Source organism: Aspergillus heteromorphus (genome assembly GCF_003184545.1).
Source record: "Aspergillus heteromorphus CBS 117.55 chromosome Unknown BO70scaffold_2, whole genome shotgun sequence".
Taxonomy (NCBI): domain Eukaryota; kingdom Fungi; phylum Ascomycota; class Eurotiomycetes; order Eurotiales; family Aspergillaceae; genus Aspergillus; species Aspergillus heteromorphus.
In genome coordinates, this window is record NW_020290407.1 from 1,776,990 (window position 1) to 1,798,355 (window position 21,366).

Here is a 21,366-nt window from a genome sequence, read left to right on the forward strand (position 1 = left end):
CCCACGACGTAAGCTCAGGGACGGTAAAGTAGGTAACTAACCCGGCCAGTTATTAATCGGCGCCCATCATCTCCGACGATCCCTCGTCTGTCTCTCCTCGTCTGTCGCGGCTGTTTGTTGAACCGCTCTTTTTGCGTTTTGCGTTTTGGAGGGCGGTGCTGCAAGCCGACAGGCTGCTGTCTTCGAGAAGATCGTCTGTTCGGAGGAATAATAAGAATGTTCTCACTGCCTACTAGTACTGGTACTGTATATCTCGGATCGTTCCTGACGTGGATCCATGGGACTGTCGAGATCGAAATAGCAGGACAGAGTCATCATCATCATCATCCTCCTCCTTTGTTCTGATGACTGCAGTCGGTGTCTTGCATGCGATCGCCCGCATGCTGGAAGCCTAGTAGAAAAGCCAAAAGCCGACCACATACGGACTAGGCTCGCCTTCCCCAGAGACCGCGTATTGCCAAGTCCAGAATGATGAAGCCTAGGGGCTCATCGGTGCTGCTCCCGTGGTTGGTGGTGTGATGCGAGACATTAAGATTTCGAGCCCAAGGACCTAAGACAGAAAATTAATTACTGCTGAGTAACCGTGTCAGAAGGATGTCAGACGCGGATGATCCTACACAATTCTTGATTGGGATCGAGGTCCACCATGTATCAGATAGCTACAAAGTACCTACCTAGACGAGGCTCCCCCGGGGGTTCACAGACCACACTTCAGGGTCTGAGCCTTTCGTCTGCCGTGTAATATTGCCCATCAGTGTCCATCAGAAAGTCAACTTTCAGGATTTTCCAGCAGGACGCGTAGTTCCCAGCCACATCTGACGTGGCGGTAGGGCTGGTGAGTGCCGGCCACGGGGGGCGCTTGACCCGACGGGGCTAGAGATCCCTTACATGCCCATACCGATGTCAAGGGAATTTACCTCATCCAGGGCCCTGGCGGTCCACTTTCTACCGTGCTGGAGAACAGCAGCAGCGGATTGATTAGAGCGACGCGACCAACCACGGGTTGCGGTGGAAACACCGCCGATTGTTTTTAGAAACCAGCGTGGCGTAGCCGGCTGGGGAGGGGTCTCATTGGCTGGTCCACCGGATCCCACACTGCGCCCCCGTCAATATTACCGATTACACAGCCGTATTGTGATCACCCTCAACCGTCCCGACGATCACCAGCCTTGTCCGCTTAAAACCATCCTCCCCAGCCCTTCTCAGCATTCTTCTTCTCGCTTTTTTTCTTTCTAATTTCTATCAACATCTCGCCTCACCTCACCTATCTCGACCAGCTGTCATTCCCCCTACTCTCGGGTAATTTGAGACAGACAGACATCCATCGATCCCCGATAAGCAAGGGGGGAAAAAACAAACTAAACTCCCCGACGTCATCCCCATCCAACCGTCACCATGGGCAAAGGCGGTCGCATCATCTGCATCTTCACTCCATATGTCCTCACCATCGCCTCCTTAATATGCATCATCATAGTGGGCCTGGGCTGCACCAAAGCCAGCTCCAGCACCCTGGATGATCTCTACTTCTTCAGAGTGCGTTGCGACCACCTCCCGCAAACCCATCCGGATCGACTTTGCTAACTGCGCACAGGCCAATCTCACCAACATCACATCCGGCACCTCCACCTCCTCAGCCGTATCCTCCGTCGTCAGCGACCTGACCGGTATCTCGGTGCGTTCGGATTCAGAATCGGCCACCGACCTCGCCTCCGCCCTCGAGGAAATCGAGAAGGATTTCAACATCGCGGACTACTACTCCATCGGTCTCTGGGGCTACTGTGAAGGAAGCCTCGACAACGGCAGCATCAGCACCACCAACTGCTCCAAGCCCGTGGCCGAGTTCTGGTTCAACCCTCTCGATGTCTGGAACCTGGAGGAGTCCGGTCTGGAGGATGTCTTCCCCAGCGACGTCAAGAAGTCCCTGAAGACCTACAAGGCCGTCTCCAAATGGATGTTCATCGCCTACATCATCGCCTTCATCGCCACCATCGTCGAGCTGGTCGTCGGTGTCTTTGCCATCTGCAGTCGCTGGGGTAGCTGCGTGACGAGTCTGGTGTCTGCCGTAAGCCCCCCGCCCCCTCTCCCCCAAAACATCCCCATTGCACCCCAACTAACACCCTCAAAAAGGTCGCCTTCGTCTTCACCGCCGCCGCCTCCGTCACCTCCACGGCCATGTTCGCCGTCCTGAAGGGCGTCTTCGAAGCCGATCTCAAGAAATACGGCATCACCGGCTCCATGGGCAAGAACATCTACGTCGCTACCTGGCTCGCCGTTGCCTTCGCCCTCGGCGCCTGTCTCTTCTGGGTCTTCAGCTCCTGCTGCTGCTCCGGCCGTTCCCCCTACAACCACCGCAACCGCGCCCCCCGCGGCGTCATGGCCGAAAAGACCCCCTACACCTACGAGGCTCTCGGTCCTTACGGCCAGCACCAGCCCTCTAACCCCGCCTACGGCAACACCAGCACCGCTTATCCCCCTCCCCCGCCCCCGCCCACTCACGGCAACCAGCCCTCTCGGTCGAATGCCTATGAGCCGTTCCGTCATGTTTAAATAAGCTAAACAGCTTGTTTAAACGTATGGCATGAAAAACATCTCAAACGAAAACCTACCTAAAAGGGGAAGAAAAAGAACATACATACATACATACATACATACAAACCATGTCTTGGTTCGATTCACGGCGTTCGGCTTCGGGTAATGACCACACACACACACACTATCATGAGGAACTTGATTTTTTTTTTCTTCTGCTATCTTTGTTATTCGAAAGAGGATGAAAGGGAGGAGGAAAGAAGGGAAGGTGCATAGGTACCCATGATACCCCGTATGTTGGAGGAGGCGGAGGGTTGGAATAGAGGGTTGGGATCCGGTCTGGATAAGCTCTCTAGGTATTATGATGAGGTTAATGCTAGTTGCATCTATCTGTCTATCTGTCTATCTGTCTATCTGTCTATCTGTCTATCTGTATATGAATCTGAAATAGACTTGTCAGAAATTCTGATACCCCCCCCTTTTTCTTAAAAAAAAAAAGAAAAAAAAGAATTGTGGATTGTTGTTTTGTGGTGACTATGTAGAGTAGATTTTGACTTGGGTGGGTGGGTGGGTGGGTGGGTGGATGGGTGATAGAGCTCCGTGTGCGACCACAGATCAGGTTTTGTGTAGGACAGTACTTAGTAGTACTACCTAAGTACCGGCAAGCAAGGGTCATATATACTTAGGTAGTTACTCTTTACGGAGTACTACTACCATAGGTAGGTAGGTCCATGATGTACTAGATACGGAGTAGTGCTTGCAGCTAATCCCAAATTCCTTTACAGGCAGGTACTACAACCGTAAGTAGGTAGTAGGTATATACTATACCTAGTGGTAGTGGGATAATTACCAGGATGACACCAATTCAGTCAATGCATTCGGATAGTCAGTCTCCTTACGATTATGAGTACCACAGCAGATTAATGTACGCAGGGTAGGATGAGGTCTCTCTTCCTCCCCGCAAAGAAAAGAAAAGAAAAGAGAAGAAAAGAAGCGCAAACAACGCTCATCCGGATATCATAACATATCCCATCCCAATTGACCCATTCATTATCCATTATCCATTAAGAAAAAAAAAAACCGCCCATAATGATAAATGAGAAGATATACATATACATAGAAGATAAGTGGGAATAACTACTACAGATAACCCTCCGCTAAGAATAGAATGGGAAAGAATAGAAAAGAATAAAATGACACCCCAATTATTCACATCCAGGCCCCTCACCAAGTCAAGGTCGCCGAATAACCCCCTTCTCATCCACAGACAGAAAAGCGCCACCGCGCCGGTATCGCTCCGAGAGAACATTCTGGTCTGCGCGCGCCCATTGCTTGAAGGGCGTGTGAGGGTCGTCGGACCATACGGGGCCCGACGGACGCATGTGCCGGAGGGAGTCGAACCAGTTCTCGTTGTCACTTTCTGCGTCGGATTCGGGTTCGGATTCGGATGCGGTGTCGATGTCCATGTTGGGGTTGGGGTTGGGTGGGTCGGCGTCGGCGTCGGTCCGTTGGGTGCTGTCGCCGAGTTCGATGCTGGCGGTTTCGTGCGTCTCGTCGTTCGTTACGTGGCTGGATTGGGAGTCTAGGTTCTGGGGTTTGGGCTGCGAGGGTTCGTTTGAGGGCATGCTTTCGGGGATGCTGGAGTCTAGGTCCGTTGCTGTTGCTTGAGGCTGGTTGTATGCGGCTAGGGCCTTTGATTCGGTTTGAGACTCTGTCATCTGGCTCTCTGGAATCTCGCTCTCTGGCATCTGGCTCTCTGACATCTGGCTCTCTGGCATCTGGCTCTCTGGCATCTGGCTCTCTGACATCTGGTTCTCTATCACCTGGTTCTGTGGGTTACCAGCGTCCTCTCCTTTTGCTGGGGTTTGTTCGTGCGCAGTTGAATGGGGCAGTTCTTCATCAGAGCCGCTTTCATCGGAGTCTGTGCTGCTGGAGCGATGGTGTTCAACTTTGACCGGCATGGGTTGGTCTCCAGAAGTTGATACTTTGCGCGGATTACTAGAATCCTCTCCTACCGTGGAGGATTGATCGTGCGCAGTTGGAGGTGGCGGTCTTTCATCGGAATCACTTTCTTCGGAGTAGCTTTCATCAGAATCTGTGCTGCCAGAGCCATGGTGTTCATCTTTGACTGGCATAGGCTGGTCTCCAGAGGATCCTCTCCGCGGGACGTCGACATTATCTTCTGCTATATCAGACTTCGGCCGTGGCTCAGATCGCAACATCAGCCGAAGTTGTTGTTGATCCGAAGTCAGTCCCCCCATTTCACTATCAGTAGCCGAGTCAGTGGACTCGGGCTGTTCCTCTGGATCAGCGATGGGAGTTTGTCTCTTCGTTGGATTTTTGGCTTCGGCATCAGCCTCTTCCGCCTGGGGATCCACTTTGTCCACTGGCGCGTCAGGTTCTGATTCCTGTTCTTGGTCTACCTCCATGGGCTGCTCAGCAATCAGTGGAAGTCCAGTGATGCTCAGAGTGCCCTTTTCCTGGGGTGTGGGAGAGGACATAAGACACGATATGTACTCCATATCCGTATCGGATTGGGTATCCTGTGTCCCCGGCTCAAAAGAATGTGCGTGGAAGTTAGTCAACCGGTCGATTAGACTGACCGTAAAGGAATCGTTTGGCTTTTCAGGAGACACAACCGTGACAGGTGCGATAGTCTGACTCGTGGGTATATTTGCCGCACTGATGTCAATTCCGTGTGCGGTGAGGCTTCGTTTCTTGTAAGAAGGCTTGGAAAAGAACGACGCGAAATAGTCTTCATATACCAAAGACTTATTCCCCGCAGATGAACACTGCTCGAGATAGGACGGATATTCCTCGAGGTGCTTGATTACGAAGTCATCCCATAGAAATGATCGCTTTAGGTGACCATTGACCCGAACAGCTTGGAGTTTGGAACAGAGAATGGCAAAGTGATCGAAGCTTCCGGAATAGCTTGGGTAATCTCGCCGGAACTTCTCATAGATCTTTTGCGATTCTGAATTTGCAGTGGAATGGCCATGGTCGACCATATTGGATACTGTTTCGGTCGACCGCTGATCGGTCTCCGTTCTAGGCCGCTTTGCGGGAGAGTCGTGTTCAATGTCGGATGCAGGACGTTTTAAAGAATGTCCCGTGGTAATCCCAGTTGACACCAGTATTGAACTCTCAATGTCCAATAAAGGTTGTTCTTGGGCTTCTTCCGACATCGACGAAGGCATTTCTCGGTATGAAGAGAATGGATTTGATGTTTCCGATTGGTACGCTGGACCATCTATTGATGCACTGGGCTCCTGATCCTTCCGGGCAGAAGAATTCAAGCCCATATCAGAGGTTGAATATGGCGTTGTATCATGCATCGACAAGCTACTGCCTACCTGTGTACCAAATATGTCGACGTCATGACTCTCTCTATTCGCTTGACCGGGATCTGATATCTGCGACGAAGTCCCTTTAGTTGCGTATGTGTTCAGGATTCGGGACTGCGATGATGACTTGGTCGCTTCAGGTACTTGTCCGGAAGTAGGTGACTGTAGATCATCGCCTTTGCTGGGACCCGCCAAGCGGTGCCGACAAATGTTGACATCTGGTGTTTCCACGACCTGAACGTGGTCGCGAGTAGATTGCCCAGGAAGAGATGGACCTGAGCTAGTAACTTCCTGCTCTGACTGACTTGTAAACTGTACTTGCTGCGTATTATTTCCAAGCGGGCACGGAACAGAAGTATCCATCACCGAGTCATCGTCAGATTCAGCCTGAGCGTCATGAATATGGGTCGTGTTTTCCAACGTGGTAGTATCATTATGGTTCGCTGGCTGATCAACCCCAGGGGAAGATACGTTCATGGAAACATCAGCATCTTGGCCTTTGGCGATTGATTGTAGACTATCATCATTGAAGCGTGCAGATTCCGAACTAGGCCTTTTCGGTGACTGTTCATCAGGCAAATGCGCATTCTTTTGGAGAGATGGCTCCTCTGCCTTTTTTGACTCAACACGTACTGGGCTACTGTCTGCAGGCAAGACCTGTCGTGAACGAGTTGTTTGCTCTGGTTCGCTCTCGGACCATGATAAATTCTCCTCGTCAGAATCCGTATCTGTTTGAGGTGTTGGGCTGGGAAAACTAGGTGAAGCCTCATGTGTCACCGGCGGCTCGGATTGCGCATCATTCGGTTCCTCTCCTTGAGCCATGCGCCTCCTTCGCAGGGCAATTTTATTCCATTGATCAAGAAGCCGAGGTGGCACGTGGCCCTGCGGTGTACTCTCCCCCGGAGATGGTGGTATCCAGCGGCGCCTATGTTGTTCCAGCAATTCAGCTTGTTCCTTTGGTATTTTAACGTCTCTGGTTCGGATTCTGTCCATGCCATGCCACGGATCAACATGACTGGACTGTGGTTTCTCCGGAGAGTTCCTAGCCCCTAATGATGCCTTATTAGAAGGTTGTTCTGGAGATGCCAAACTGGCTCCCCCCTTCTCGTTAGCTGCACTGGTTGACTCCTCCACATGTTCTACCAGGTGGTCTTGTTCTGCCTCCGTCACTACAGGGGCCTGCTGAGCATCTCCATTGGCCAAATTATCATGGGCTATGCTCGATGGTACGACAGGTCCCTGTATCGTTTCAGTCTCAGTGGCAGGCTGGAGTTGGCCGGGGTCAGATCCCCGAGGGGTTAGGGAATAGGGACGGCTAATCTCAGCAGAGTGCTGGCTACTTCGAACTTGTCCTGCGGCCCCCCCGCCCGTATGCGCCTCTTCATTGAATAGAGGGGGAACGGCTTGATTCTTCAGACTTATTGACGGAGCGCCTGATGTTTCAGAGGCGGTCCCCAACATACCCAGCAACAAACGGGCAGACCCAGATTGGTGGGTTGATGGAGAAGGAAGGGACGGGTTCATGGCGGGGATGACTGGAGGCATTTGGGACATAAGGATGCCTTGCGAGGCCGGCATCTGGGTGTCCTGGCGGATCGACGATCTAGTAGAGTCATTGAACTCTTCCTTGAGGTTCACATCCAGCATCGCAGAGCCTTTCACGCGGCTAAAGACGGATCGCATCAGCTTTTTCAGGGCAGGGATTTTCTTGATAGACTTTCCCTGTGGAGCCGCCCTGATCTTGCCCCCCTGCCACGCAATGTTAAAGCGTTGAACGTATAAGTGAACCTTCGGCTCGACCGTGGAGTACTCGAGGACCATCTCAAAAGATAACAGTTGGACATTATAGCCACGAACCGCATCTTTGCGCAACGGATGCTGCGGAGCGAACTTCTGGTATTCTTCCAACGCTTCCTGGGAAAGGATCGCCTCAATTTGCGTCGTTGAATCGGTCAAGTTGAAAATCAGTACGTTCTTAAGCTCCGTCAACTAGTCGAAGGAACTGATCAGTATGACACCTTTGAAGTTGATAGACGAGGGAGCTTACGCCGTTTATTAAAGCGGAGTGCTGGGAGCGGGCGACGAATCGAAGGTTACTCCCGTCATCCTCATACTCATTTGCGCCATATGAACCTTGGAGGTAGGCGGAGAGAGAGTTCTCAAGAAAGGGGGCAATCCATTGGGAGGCCATGCTGAGGATCTAGCAACGGGCAAGAGAGGGGAATTGCTCTGGTATACGACCACATAGTCCGATAGGCTGATATGATATAGGTAGTTGATGCGCCGCTTGGTATACATATACGGACGGCCTCGGTGGGTTGTCAAGAAGTGAGCTTGAAGGATAAGATTCTGTGATGATGAATTGCATATGGCCGGTATTCACATCTCAACGAGTGACGAGGTGTAACGTAACTGACTTGCGCGACAATCCGATCGCGGTGTCTGTCTCCGAAACTGACGCGCCCGACCGCCCTGAAGCTGCTGACTTGCCGTGGCGTACCGGACGACCACCGCCACACCCAGGGACTGCGCCACGGTCATGCAGCCCACGTCATTGGGCACCGCTCGCCCAGTTGTTGTTGTAGTCGTCCTCCCGTAATCAATCCGTTGGTCGACCAGGTCTAGACAAGGCGTGTCCACCCCCGCTTCACTCCTCTCTCACCTCTTTCCTCTTTCCTGTTTTCACATCCCCCGACAGAGGCTGTCTTTGCCTCCGTGACTTCTTCCGACCCCAACCCGACTAATTTATCTCGGTATTAATATCTCCAGAGAATGTGGAGTCGCTCCCCATGCATGGATACTCACCGCACAGACTCCGACCACCGAGCACCCGGCAGCTTCTCCGCAGCAAGATACCGCGAATGCTTGCAGTTGCCACCCCTTGCTCGTGCTGAGTCCGTTTGATAACCACACGATAACACTCCGCGGGACTGCTTGATTTTCCTAGCGCTCACGGGGACAACGGAGCCTGGATGGCCTCCCACCAGTCCCAAGGGACGTCGAGCCCATCCGCCTCGTCGGTCTTCCTCCCTCTCGGTCGCCGGGGCTCTCGAGCGTCTATATCGACACAGGCAGAACGCGAAAGTCTAAACGCAGCTCTCGACCAAATACATACCGCAGCCTACCAGTCGGACACCCTGACCGTTTTCAACGAATTTACGAGTCCTCCCGCCCCGACCTCCGCAGCAGACGAAAAGACCCTCTCTGGCGAGCTCCAGGGGGGGCTAAGCGGGTTATACAGTCGGTTTCGGACCTCCGTGGGTGGGATGGTGAGCGGTGTTGGGAAATCATCGGATAAAAGTGCTGTTGAAGACTCTGGCGTGAAAAGCCCTCCGTCAGAGCGTTCGTTTACCAAGTCCGCTCCCGAGGAACCTCAGCAGTACAACCCGAGCTCTTCTCAAGGGTCAAGGCTTCACTCGCCGGCACCGGGGAGCCATCACTCCACCCAGGATGGCCCCCATCTATCTGGACTGGGAAAAGGCTCGAAAGCTCCTTCAAAAATAGCGAGCACATCCTCCAAGGCTCTAGTCCTATCGTCATCTGCGTTGAAATCTCCTACAGTGCCTTTACCAAAAGCTACGGGTAGCTCGATGGCCGTAGACCCAACGGTAACCGAACTTCACGTGAATGCTATTAAAGAGCCTTCCCACATCTCGAGTAATAATTCGGTCAATCTCTCCTCCAACAGCTTGCATACTGTGGACTCCGCTGGTACGGACAAGGAAGAGGGCCCTCATCCTGGATCTTTGAGTTCCTCGGGTTGGAGTCAGCGGCTTTCGAACTCTCCGATTCTACAAGTCAAAACGCACAGCAGCACCTTCGAGAGGCCAGGAAGCCCAGACGTGAGCAGATCATCCACAATAGGCAGCCAGGCGCCCGACAGTTTCAGGAGGTCAGATTCGCAAGGGACTCATGAGATAGAAGCTGCTTTACCTGGACCGTTGCGAAAGGCTAAGCGTTCAATTGACGGAGCGCAGGACGCCATTTCGTTCCCTTCCGAGAGGCTGCGGTCAAACTCCGGCGCCTCTTTCAACCCAGATAAGTCCAACGTCGCTTTGGGGTCTAGGACAAATAGTGTTACCCAATACAACAACAATGAGGTAGCTCCATTCATGGAAGCACAGGCGCCTTCCACAGTTACTACACCTGTGCCCCTGACAGATGGAGAGGCCCAGTTAAAAGAACTTTCAAAGGCTTCCGTGAGACACAAGGCCGGGGACAGACCCTCTATCTCAAGCGGGAGCCGTTTGCCAGGGTACGTGGCGTCCCAGGCCTCAACAACAGAGTCGGCATCAGGTCCACCAGGTTTGGCGCCTTTGAACACGGCTGTGGAGCGAGTTCCCAGCACAGACGGCAGAGGTTGGCGGCCTCATGTTAGCGGTGAAGGTGTTATGTCTCAGCTGAGAAGTAAGCTCCTCAGTAAGGAGTTTTGGATGAGGGACGAGAATGCCAAAGACTGCTTTCATTGCGGAGAGCCTTTTTCTACCTTTCGACGGAAACATCACTGCCGGACTTGTGGTCAGATCTTTGATTCCAAGTGCACACTCCTGATCCCGGGTGACAGGTTTGGTCAGCCAAGTACCATACGTGTGTGCAAGCCCTGTGAGGCTATGATTAATGGCCACGATGATGATTCCTCCGAATTTTCTGATAGCGAGCAGAGTCCCGTGGTAGTCAATCCTAGGATGTCTGAGTTTGGCTCTGGCTTTTATCCACGCATCCCCTCCGAAGAGGACGATACATCATCCGTGGTATCTCAGTCAATAGAACATGTGATGAGGACACCTACAATGGCAATTCCAGCAACAAGACGCGCAGGGGAAGGTCACAACCGCCGCTCAGCTGTCCTTGAAATCAGTCCAGATAGGCCCTTAGCCAGACCGACTTCCTCACGATCCTTGAAGTCGTCGCTAAGTGGAAGACCCCATTCAATGGGCCACAAGCGTCACCACTCTCGCCAACAGTATATTCGAAATTTTAAGCCTTATCATGATGACCGAGCACCTTTCCAACGTCGCAACGCAGAGGATGCTGTCCACGAGACTCGGCTGCCTGCGTTCCACAAAGATAATATCATCGATCCAGACCTGGCGCAGTATCTCTCTGATGACGCCTCTAGTGGTGAAGAGCAACCGAATTTGATGTCAGCCGTGTCAGAGGGCTCGTTGTCCAAAAGTGGCGGAGAAAGCGAAAGAACCACATTCAGTGGTCTCCTCGCAGCCATGAAGAAGGGCCGGTCGGCATTTGGAGACAGGAGCATTGCGGGTCTGAATCCTCTAAGTCGCGACGCAGACGATGGTAGCGTTAGTAGTTCGAGAGCAGTAAATCTGCCTCGCCCTTCTCGCCGCCGCAATCTGAGTGTTGCAAGCAGTGTCCACCAACGCCACTCCCCAAGAGCATCGAAGGATAGTGTCTTCAATACGCATGAGCCACCGTCCACTATTCATGTGTTCCCCACTACTGGATTGCCTACAAGTGGATTCAAGATGACAAGGAGCTCGTCGATGAGAGGTGCTGGCGCTCCGCCTGTTGAGCTGAACAAAGCTAGCCTGCAACACGTTCGCAAACTCTTGCGGCAGCTCTTGAAGGATGCATCTGTGCCCAATGCTCCGAAGTGGGAGACTGCGCTTCTTCCGATACTTCTGAAGGCTGCAGATGAAGTCGTCCCCGATGTTCAGGGAGGCGATGACATGGATATTCGTCACTATATCAAGCTGAAACGGATATTGGGTGGTCGACCGGGCGATACCTCCTATGTTTCTGGCTTGGTTTTCACGAAGAACCTTGCACTTAAAAGTATGCCTAGGAGCATAGCGCAACCCAAAATTCTCATAATTGCATTTCCTCTCGAATATGCGCGCCATCAGCAGCACTTCATGAGCTTGGAGCCTGTCATCCGCCAAGAGCGTGAGTTTCTTGAAAACTTGGTCAGCAGAATAGCCGCATTACGACCTAATTTGCTTCTAGTTGAGAAGAACGTGTCCGGTTTGGCTTTGGAATTGTTGGAAAAGGCCAATATAGCCACAGCGTACAATGTCAAGTCGTCTGTCCTTGAAGCCGTCTCCCGATGCACTCAGACAAGAATCATCACGTCCATGGATAAATTGGTGACAACTCCCGTACATAGTGACTGTGGCAGCTTCGATGTCAAGACCTACGTTTACAACGGTCGAAAGAAAACGTACATGTACTTGTCAGGCTGCAGCAAAGCATTGGGTTGTACAATTGTTTTGCGAGGGGGTGACAGCAATGTGCTCGCGAAGGTCAAGAGAATCACCGAGTTTATGGCATATGTTGTCTACAATCTCAAGCTCGAGACCTGCTTGATGAGAGACGAGTTCGCGCAGATGCCGACCTTGTCCGAAGCCGAAATTGAAAGGAAACACAATCCAGAGCAAGATACTGCTTCCACCAAGGACACGTCAACGGTCACGGGTGATGTTAGCGAAGTGCCTGACGATGTTCCCATGCCCACATATTATGAAGAGATTGTGCGAGACCACGAAACGAAAGTTTTATCCGCCTCGCCGTTCGTGAAATTCGAGCCTCCTTACCTTCTTATGCGTGCTAGAGAGATGGAACGTAGATTGGCGTATCTCAAGCGCCTACGAGACCAGGATCTTGACCTGGAACAAGTTTTGGACGAGAAAGCCAAACTCCAGAAGTTCATCCTGGTAACTCCAGAAATGGTTCACGAGTCCCCTCAAGGCGCCCCGCCCAAAGTCAAGGAGGTTTTGCGCGCAGCGCATGATGCCGAATATGATAGAGCGCTCCACCACTATCAAACACAAAAGCGGCAGTGGGAAGCTTATGTCGCTGGAAGCGTCGGACTTTTTGATCCGTACGCCCATCAAAACATCGTCGTTCTATTCAGTCTTGTCTGCACTACAACATCGATTCCTTGCTCTGGTCCAGATCTCCTTGCCCTGGAGTACTACAACGAACATGGCGGTGACTCAATATTCGAGCCGGATTGCACACTGGGCCAGTATGTCGAGGACATTTGTATACATGCGAATGCAGTGTGTACCGCGAATGGCTGCGAGAAGCGGATATTTGAGCATCACCGTCAATACGTTCACGGCGAAGCGCAGTTGAGCGTTTTTACTCAACCCTATCCCTCTAAACTTCGAGGTCTCCAGGATACAATTTTGATGTGGAGCTGTTGCAAGATCTGCGGTAACGAAACCCAGGTCTTCCCCATGTCCGAGAGCACCTGGAAATATTCCTTTGGGAAGTACTTGGAGCTTTCATTCTGGAGCAAGAACCTGCACGCCCGGGCAGGCGTCTGCCCTCATGATCTACAGCGCGATCACCTCCGCTTTTTTGGCTTCAAGGACGTTGCCATAAGAATACATTACGACAGTGTCAACCTACTCGAAATTATTGTCCCCAGAACCCGGGTTACATGGAAGGTGGACAATGACCTGAAGCTCAGAAACGAAGTCTACCAGAGAATGGAGCACCGCCTTAACAGGTTCATGACCTCAGTTAAAGCACGATTGAAGGGAATCAGTGTCGAGAGCGTTATCCCAAAGCTGGCGGAGGATTGCAAAAAGGAAATCGAGTTTCTGGGTAAAAAGGCCAACGAGGATCATACCGCCTTGATCAAACAACTGCAAGACAAATATACCAATTCGCGCTATTGGGAAGTGATTCCTCTGAACGAAGTGATACGCTCCGTTCAGGAGAAAGTCGTCGAATGGGATACTGCCTTTGCCGAATTCGAAAAGAATTTCTTCCCTTCGGAGAAGGATATTAGGCGACTGGCGACTCTGCAACTCAAAAAGATCTTCCTGGACAGGGATGCGTCCGTAACTTCTTTGACATCACCTGAAGAGCCTCCGAGCACGCCGACCGAAACAGAAAATGAGAACGTCGAAGATTCAGAACGCATCCGGGCAGCACGCCGCATGACGCTGTCGCCAGAAAAGGCCCAGGACGTCCTCGTGTCGGTTGTCGAAGAACACTCTGGAAACAAGAATGCTGCTGTGACCCAGGGGGGTGAATTTGCCAAAGCTGAGGATGCTGGATCGGTGGCCCTTTCATCCAGTTCGGGAAGCTCACAATTTTCTCCTCGTCAGGATGAGGTTGCGGCGGAGAAAGAGGTTCAGCACCTTGACTTAGCTGCCCCCTTGAGTCGCTCTGAACAGCCGGTTTTGGTACCGCCTGTTCTAAGCCCAGCGGACACCATAGAGACCCAGCCACCTCTGATTGCGCCTACTGAGTCCGAAGCGAACTTGGCAGAGGCTTCCGAGGAAGCATCAGTTCACAAGAGAAAGAAAAGCGATGAATCCCAAAGAATCACCACGCCAACTCGCCTACCATCGGGTATCCCACGACCAGCCGAAGGAACATACCGACGAAGTGGAAAGTCGACATCTCCACCGTTATTCCGTGCCCAGACGCAACCTGTTAATTCCCAGAGAGAAATTGGCAATGACGGTACCCCTGCAAAGGGCATGAAGATTGCATTTGGTCGATTGACTCCGTCGGAGGGAGCTGCCAGTCCTCCTCTGGACTCCAAGTTCAAGACTTCGGACAAGAAAATCACGGATCGCTTCGGTCTCACCGCTTTCAGAAATGGAAGAATGGCACCAGGTCCATCCTTTATTCCCCGCTCGATTCCTTCGAAAAAGACCACACGTGTATCTTATTTGGCCAAGCATTTTGAGCAGCTGAGCCGAGAGTTTGAGAAGGAACGTCAGCGAGAAAGAGCGCGACGAGCTGCTAAGGGCACCCACTCACGCGCAATTCCCATCGCCTCTTCGAAACCAATCGTAGAGGTGTACAAGAATGTCAGGGAGGCAGTGGAGGAGCGCGAACCTTCAGGGGAAGGGGAAGATTTCATACCATCGGCATCACGCATTCCACTAGACCAGTCCAGCAGAACGAGCGAAGAACTGCCGAGAAGGGGCTCGGAGGAGGAGAATCGGCAAGACATCATTTTGGACGACCCAACTACCCCTAAGGCAGAAAAGGAGAACCTTATCCCGGAGGATGATCACATCCTTTCTGAGCATGAAGCGGAGGATGGACACAGCGATGAGGATCGAGCCTCAATGGATGGACTTCAAAGAACTGATTCGAATGAGGAAATGAAAATGTCCCCGGAGGACGAGTCGATGGACCTCAAGGAGTTCCCCAAGCATGAGAGGAGTACGCTACTCAAGATGTTGACCAACTTCTGGTCTGAGCGCTCTGCCAGTGGATGGGCTCCTCTCGACTACCCACTTACCATGTCCGATCACGTTTTTGCGGATTGTGATATAATAGTGCGCGAGGATGAGCCAAGCTCCTTGATTGCGTTTGCATTGGGTTCAGCCGACTATAAAGAGAAGCTAGAAGCCATCCAAAGGCGCTATGAGGAGCCAGATGAGAAACCCGCAGACTCCGAGGATAGCGCCGATGTGATGTATGAAACTCGGGTCGAGCATGCGCTTCTCCGGTCTACCGGCACGCATCTCAAGTATCAATTCCAGGAGGGTCAGGCCAAAATGCTCTGCAAGGTTTTCTATGCCGAGCAGTTTGACGCCCTGAGGAAGAAGTGCGGAGTTGCAGAGCGGATTGTCGAGTCACTGTCCCGATGCGCCAAATGGGATTCCAAGGGAGGCAAGACAAAGTCTTTGTTCTTGAAAACTCTCGACGATCGCTTCATCCTCAAGTCGCTTTCGCCCATCGAAACCCAGGCCTTCTTGAAGTTTGCCCCGGCATATTTCCAAATCATGTCCGAGGCGCTGTTCCACGAGCTACCGTCTGCGATAGCGAAGATGTTCGGCTTCTACCAGGTGATTATCAAGAATCCAGCCACCGGCACGGAGTTTAACTGGTTCCTCCTGCTTATGGAGAACTTGTTCTACGACCGTGTCCCCACGCGGATCTTCGACCTCAAGGGGTCGATGAGGAACCGCAAAGTGCAGAGCACCGGCGAACGCAATGAGGTTCTCCTGGACGAGAACATGGTGGATTTCATCTACGAAACACCGTTGTTCGCCCGGGAGCACTCGAAGAAGCTACTGAGCCAGAGTGTCTGGAACGACACGCTGTTCCTTGGCCGTCAGAATGTGATGGACTACTCATTGATGATAGCCATCGACGAGAGTCGATCGGAGCTGGTGGTCGGGGTGATCGATTGCATTCGCACATACACGTGGGACAAGAAGTTGGAGTCATGGATCAAGGACCGTGGGTTCGCCGGCGGCGGCAAGAACAGGCCTACGGTCACCAGTCCGAAGGAGTACAAGAGTCGATTCCGAGAGGCGATGGCCCGATACGTGCTGCAGGCACCAAGGTATGTCACGCCGCTACTCCAGGAACAAGAAGCACCGCTAACAGGACCCCAAGCTGCTGGCACCAATTCCAACAGCCTCAGGTGTATCGATATGCCCCCGTGGAACACTACCCAAGCCAGGATTATTCGGTGGACGGCGATGCCTTGGAGGAAATTGTGAGCTGAGCCGGGCCTCCCTCGTCACCCCTCCGCGGATCAATCTATTCTGTACCGATAGATCTTCATGATGAATATGACTTTACGACACGACCTAATATACAATCATACGCTCCCTCATCGACTCTAATACATCGACGGCCTCCACTGCACGGCAATGCACCTTGAAGGACCGTCTCCATCTGAAGCAACTCTCTCCCTATGGTTGTACAAACCCTCTAAACCACTACCTACCCACCTTAACCTACCTAGCTTTCTGCCCAAGACATACCATAATAACAATTCATGATGGCCACTATCACCGCAAAATAAACCCATTATTTCATTTAACCACCCTGTCTCGATGCCTCCATAGCACGTAGTACATACTAACTAAGCACGGGTATATCCTCCGTAGCCAGTCGTAAACCGGCCCGGCCTCAGCGCCGTCCAGGCAGCCCAGCTTCCGTTCCACCGTCCCGGGACGCCCGCCCCCCTCATCGGCTGAACCCGGGACGGTCGGCCTACCCCTCGGGAATATGATTTGCCCTCCACGGTTTTAGTTCTTCGATGAAAATGGGTTATTCGCGGGGGGTAAGTCTTTCTCTTCCTTTCTTTTCCTTCTCTTTTTCTTTTTTCGCACCTTTTCCCGTTCTTTTGCTCTCTCTGTGTGTGTGTGTCTGTGTGTGCCTTGTACGCTGTGATAGTGTCAATGCTATGCTATGGCTGTGCGCTGTGCTGTGCTATGCTGTTGTGTCGCATGAGATGCAAGGAGTGAGTCGAGTGGATGAGGACTCAATCAATATACTTAAATACAGTGGCGGCCCTGCTCTGCGAATGACTCAACTGTGAATATGAACAGACAGATGAAATGGAGCTATTATGACCGACGACTGACTAACTAACTTACTATAACTGACTGCCTCGGCTGAGGGCTTTCCCTGCTTTCCCTGCTTGTCCTGTCGGTTCCCCGCATTCCCCTCCGGGAATTGGAAGGGAGGGGAGGGGGGTGTCGGGTCATCTCGCGTGCCCTTTTTTTTTTTTTTTCTTCTCTTTCTTTTGCTCTTCCTCTATCTCTTTCTCTGTCTATTTACTCTTTGCTCCGTTGTTTGAGAGGAAGGAGTGAGGAATCACTCATGGTTTTTGAGAATCATCGAGAAGAAGCCAGTTAGTGTTTGTCACTACTGTACTGAGGCAGCAGTCTTTCCCTCGGGAACTATTGGCGCGCTCTTGAAGCTGCCATCTATCATCTACTCAAGTTGAAGGCTTGGTTGAGACACCGGGTTGTGAACTAACAGACCAGCACTAACAATTCAGGATACGTTGGACAGAAACATCTATCTATTCAGATCATGGACATGAACAACTCATTAATCTAGCTTTTTGATCGCAGTGAAAACCACCAAACATGGCTGGCTGGCTAACTAACGTCAAATCAACACGAATACAGATTACCTTCCCAAAGGTGCGTGTCCCTCCCAGCGCGCCCCGGGGTCAAGAGTGAATGCTGTGGTAAACGCAAGTGGGCACTCCTGGTGCTACTCGGCCTACCCGGACTGACCAGCCTCGCAGTGAAGACACAGGCAACCCGCACGCGTGCAGACTCCCTGGGCCATCGTGTGGCGACGAGACCGGTCTACGATTTCCAGAGACACACCCTTGGCGCTGCTTTCTATCCAATCGCTGTCGTTACCGCGTCATCCACCGTACGGTGGCATCCCAGACTGCATTTACTCTTCAGCCAGGCCGAGGTTCTCCTCAGCAGGGACCACACGGACGGTGTTGGTGTGGCCCATACCGCCGCGCCATCCCTGGACACAGACGATGGGGTCGCCCTTGTTGATGATGCCGAGCTTAAGACCGTGGGAGATACCCCACTTGAGACGACGGTCAACGTCCTCCTGCCAGATCTTAACGTTGAAGTCGGGCTTCTTCTCGGGGAAGAGGAAGGGCCAGACACCACGGTACAGGTGGGAGTACTGGAATCGATTCGTTAGCACAGGTCACTCGACGGAACGCCAACACGATTCGCAACTTACCCGGGAGGCCTTGTCGTTACGGGAAACCATGATGATGGGGCAGACGGGGCGGTACTTGGAGAGGAGACGAGCAGTTTTGCCGCTATATCATGTCAGCAATTTATCCAACCAATCTACACGTCGCCGCGCTGCTACATACCTGGTAGTCAGGACAACGATGGCACCGGCGTTGAGCTCCAGACTGGCGCTGACGGCAGCCATGGCAATGGACTCGACGGTGTCGGTGGGGCGAGGAGCAAGGTTGCGGAGCTCATCGAACACGTTGAAGTGGGGGATGGCAACCTCAGCGAGCAGGCAGGTCTCGGACATCATGCGGACGGCCTCGTTGGGGTAAGATCCCTTGGCGGTCTCTCCCGACAGCATGACACAGTCGGCACCGTCGAGGACGGCGTTGGCAACATCAGACACCTCAGCACGGGTGGGACGGGGGTTGTACGTCATGGACTCGAGCATCTGGGTGGCACAGATGACGGGCTTACCCTTGATGTTACACTTGGCGATCATCATCTTCTGGGCGATGAAGACCTTGGGGGCGGGGATCTCGATACCAAGGTCACCACGGGCAACCATGACACCGTCAGTCTCCTCGAGAATCTCGTCGAAGTTGTTGACACCCTGCTGGTTCTCGATCTTGGCAATGATCTGGATCTCCTTGCCCTCCTCACCCAACACCTCACGGATGCGGCGGATATCGCTTCCACGACGGATGAAAGACGCAAAGACCATGTCGACGTCGTTCTTGACACCGAACTTCAGATCGGCGATGTCCTTCTCGGAGAGGGCGGGGAGGTCGACGTCAGTGCCGGGCAAGTTAACACCCTTGCGAGAAGAGATGTTGCCGTTGTTCAAGCACTTAACGCGCAGGGTCTGGTCGTCGACGACCTCCAGAACCTCGAAAGAGAGGATACCGTCATCGACATAGATGAGCTTGCCGGGGGAGATGACCTTGGTGATGTTCTTGTAGTCAAGGTACCTATGGGGAATCTTGTCAGTTGAACCGATCTACGCTTGACGCCTTGGCCGCAAAGTCTCCGACCATTTCAATTTCGGACGGAGCCGAAGGCGTGGACTTACATGTTCTTGTCATCACTGGCGGTGGCATACTGCTCGTCAGTGGAGATGTTGAGCTCGTGGCCCTGCTTGATGGGGATGTCCTTGTCGCCGACAGTGTTTCCGGTACGGATCTCGGGACCTTTCTACAGACGAGTCAAACCGACTTGTTCTGAAGCGATCGGGGGTTCAACTTACGGTGTCAAGGGCAATGGCGAGAGGACGTCCGGTCTGGGTCTTGGCGGCCTCACGGGCATTATCGATAACGGATTGGTGGTACTGGACGGATTAGCACACTGGCACCGCCCGAAACGGAAAACCCGGTCGCTCCAAGTCTTACCTCGTAAGAACCGTGGGAGAAGTTCATACGAACAACGTTCAGACCAGCTGAGGAGCTTGTTAGTTCAGAGGTCCCGGGGACTTATGGATTTTTTTCGTTCGCCCATACCGGTACGGAGAGAGTTGATCTTCTCCACGGAGTTGGTCTTGGGACCTGAAGAGAAGGGAAAAAAAAACAGGTTAGCATGACGGACTCGAATTCAACGGAGATCATTGGAGAGGGCCTGCGCGAGAATACTGGACCAGGGGAAGACATACCGATGGTGCCGATGATGGAGGTGCGGCGGAAGTTCTTGGAGGGCACCATTTCCGTGTTCAGCTTGGAGTGCCACTCCAGCTTCATACGGTTGCTCAGGTGGTCGAGGGAGGAAGTGGCGGCCATGATGGGCGATATTCTCTACTGAACTGGGGATAGAAACAGAAGAGAGGAATTGGAGCGTGGGGAGGGAAGAAGAAGAGAAGAGGGAGAGAGGGGAGGAGAGGAGGGATGATAGGGAAGAAAAGACGGAGCCGGAGCCGGTGAGCGAGAGCGAGGGAGGGATTGGCCAAGCTAGAGGAGGGGTGGGTGGCCGGCAAGGAAAATGTTGGTGGCCGCTGCCCGTTGGCAGCGAGTGGGAGAGGGACGGGCCTCGATTGGGACTGGACTTTGTCGGTCGGTTCCCCGCGGGTGGGTGTGTACTGACGCTACTGTGTACACTCCCGCCCTGTGCCTCCTGCTACCGAGTAGATACAATCACAACGCCCCTCAGTCGTCGGGCTAATTTCTATTATTAATTGATTGGACGGCCACGCTATCACCGGATATCAACCTCAATAATTCGCCTTTGTCGGCTGCAGTCAAGTCACATTGGAGTTCTTTTCTTGGACACTGCCCGAGCACCAAAATCCTATCCTCAGGCACCCAAGTCCCTCCATCCGCAATCGGTTGGGAAAAACGTAAGCACCGCCGGCCAGGAAACCCAGAGCGTCTGGACGGGCCACATGACAGAGTCACTGGAGGGGAGCAAGCCCGGATTCATTCCCCACATGGCTGGCGGATCAATCGATGGATGGATCCTTTCTCTGTTTGCCTGAGTCTGACTGGGTTTTTTGTCTCTCCAGAACCCGTCCGTATCCCATAAGGCTGAATTTTGCTCACCTGGACCCAACAGTAGTAGGGGGGGGAGGGGGGGGGTCAACCTTCCACTTATGTCACTGATTTCATTTTGTTTTGAGGATTCCGTACTGGTATAAAAGTAATTCGTTCCACATCATCAGTGGTAGATAGGTAGGTACCACGTACCGTCACGTACTTCTGTTTTCCTGTGGCAAGATACGGAGTACTATAGATGGGTAGTATAGGTAGGCGCCTCAACCATCTACATCCGAGCAGTCCATATCCACCAGGGTACTTCACGTCACCATGTTATCCGTACCACCTACCTACATAGTACCTACATACATGGGACATGGGAACCGCCGCATTCCGCCATCTGTCATCTGTCATCCGCCATCCGCCACCAGGTGCAATAATCCCACGCTCTTAATCTCCCTCCCCCCATTGGCGGGGCTCCCACTCCCAGAACCACCCACACCGGGATCTTTGGGATTACTATAAGTAGTAACCCACCCATCCATCCAGTTCCGAGTTCCCGAT

The 21,366-nt window shown here is 52.6% G+C and overlaps 4 protein-coding genes across 4 annotated transcripts; 2 read left to right on the plus strand and 2 right to left on the minus strand.

Annotated features, from left to right (window-relative positions):
• Positions 1-1,203: 1,203 nt before the first annotated feature.
• On the plus strand, positions 1,204-2,770 carry BO70DRAFT_358663 (SUR7/PalI family protein). The gene is made up of 3 exons (XM_025542345.1): positions 1,204-1,533; positions 1,592-2,062; positions 2,128-2,770. Exons 1-3 carry the CDS (start codon positions 1,396-1,398, stop codon positions 2,545-2,547), a joined length of 1,029 nt encoding a protein of 342 aa, XP_025403661.1. The 5' UTR covers positions 1,204-1,395; the 3' UTR covers positions 2,548-2,770.
• Positions 2,771-3,615: 845 nt separating this feature from the next.
• Positions 3,616-8,067, minus strand: BO70DRAFT_426106 (uncharacterized protein; the record flags this gene model as incomplete). The annotated part of the gene is made up of 2 exons (XM_025547749.1): positions 3,616-7,865; positions 7,924-8,067. The coding sequence occupies 2 exons, from the start codon at positions 8,065-8,067 to the stop codon at positions 3,762-3,764; spliced, it is 4,248 nt and encodes a 1,415-aa protein (XP_025403662.1). The 3' UTR covers positions 3,616-3,761.
• Positions 8,068-8,516: 449 nt separating this feature from the next.
• BO70DRAFT_329602 (1-phosphatidylinositol-3-phosphate 5-kinase FAB1) lies at positions 8,517-16,332 on the plus strand (the record flags this gene model as incomplete). Its single annotated transcript, XM_025540786.1, has 2 exons — positions 8,517-16,171; positions 16,249-16,332. The coding sequence occupies exons 1-2, from the start codon at positions 8,849-8,851 to the stop codon at positions 16,330-16,332; spliced, it is 7,407 nt and encodes a 2,468-aa protein (XP_025403663.1). The 5' UTR covers positions 8,517-8,848.
• Positions 16,333-17,607: 1,275 nt separating this feature from the next.
• BO70DRAFT_329605 (pyruvate kinase CDC19) lies at positions 17,608-20,326 on the minus strand. Its single transcript, XM_025540787.1, has 8 exons — positions 19,989-20,326; positions 19,840-19,884; positions 19,732-19,778; positions 19,590-19,670; positions 19,416-19,537; positions 18,481-19,314; positions 18,342-18,423; positions 17,608-18,281 (listed from the first exon to the last, which is right to left on the minus strand). The coding sequence occupies exons 1-8, from the start codon at positions 20,110-20,112 to the stop codon at positions 18,033-18,035; spliced, it is 1,584 nt and encodes a 527-aa protein (XP_025403664.1). The 5' UTR covers positions 20,113-20,326; the 3' UTR covers positions 17,608-18,032.
• Between the last annotated feature and the right edge of the window lie 1,040 nt (positions 20,327-21,366).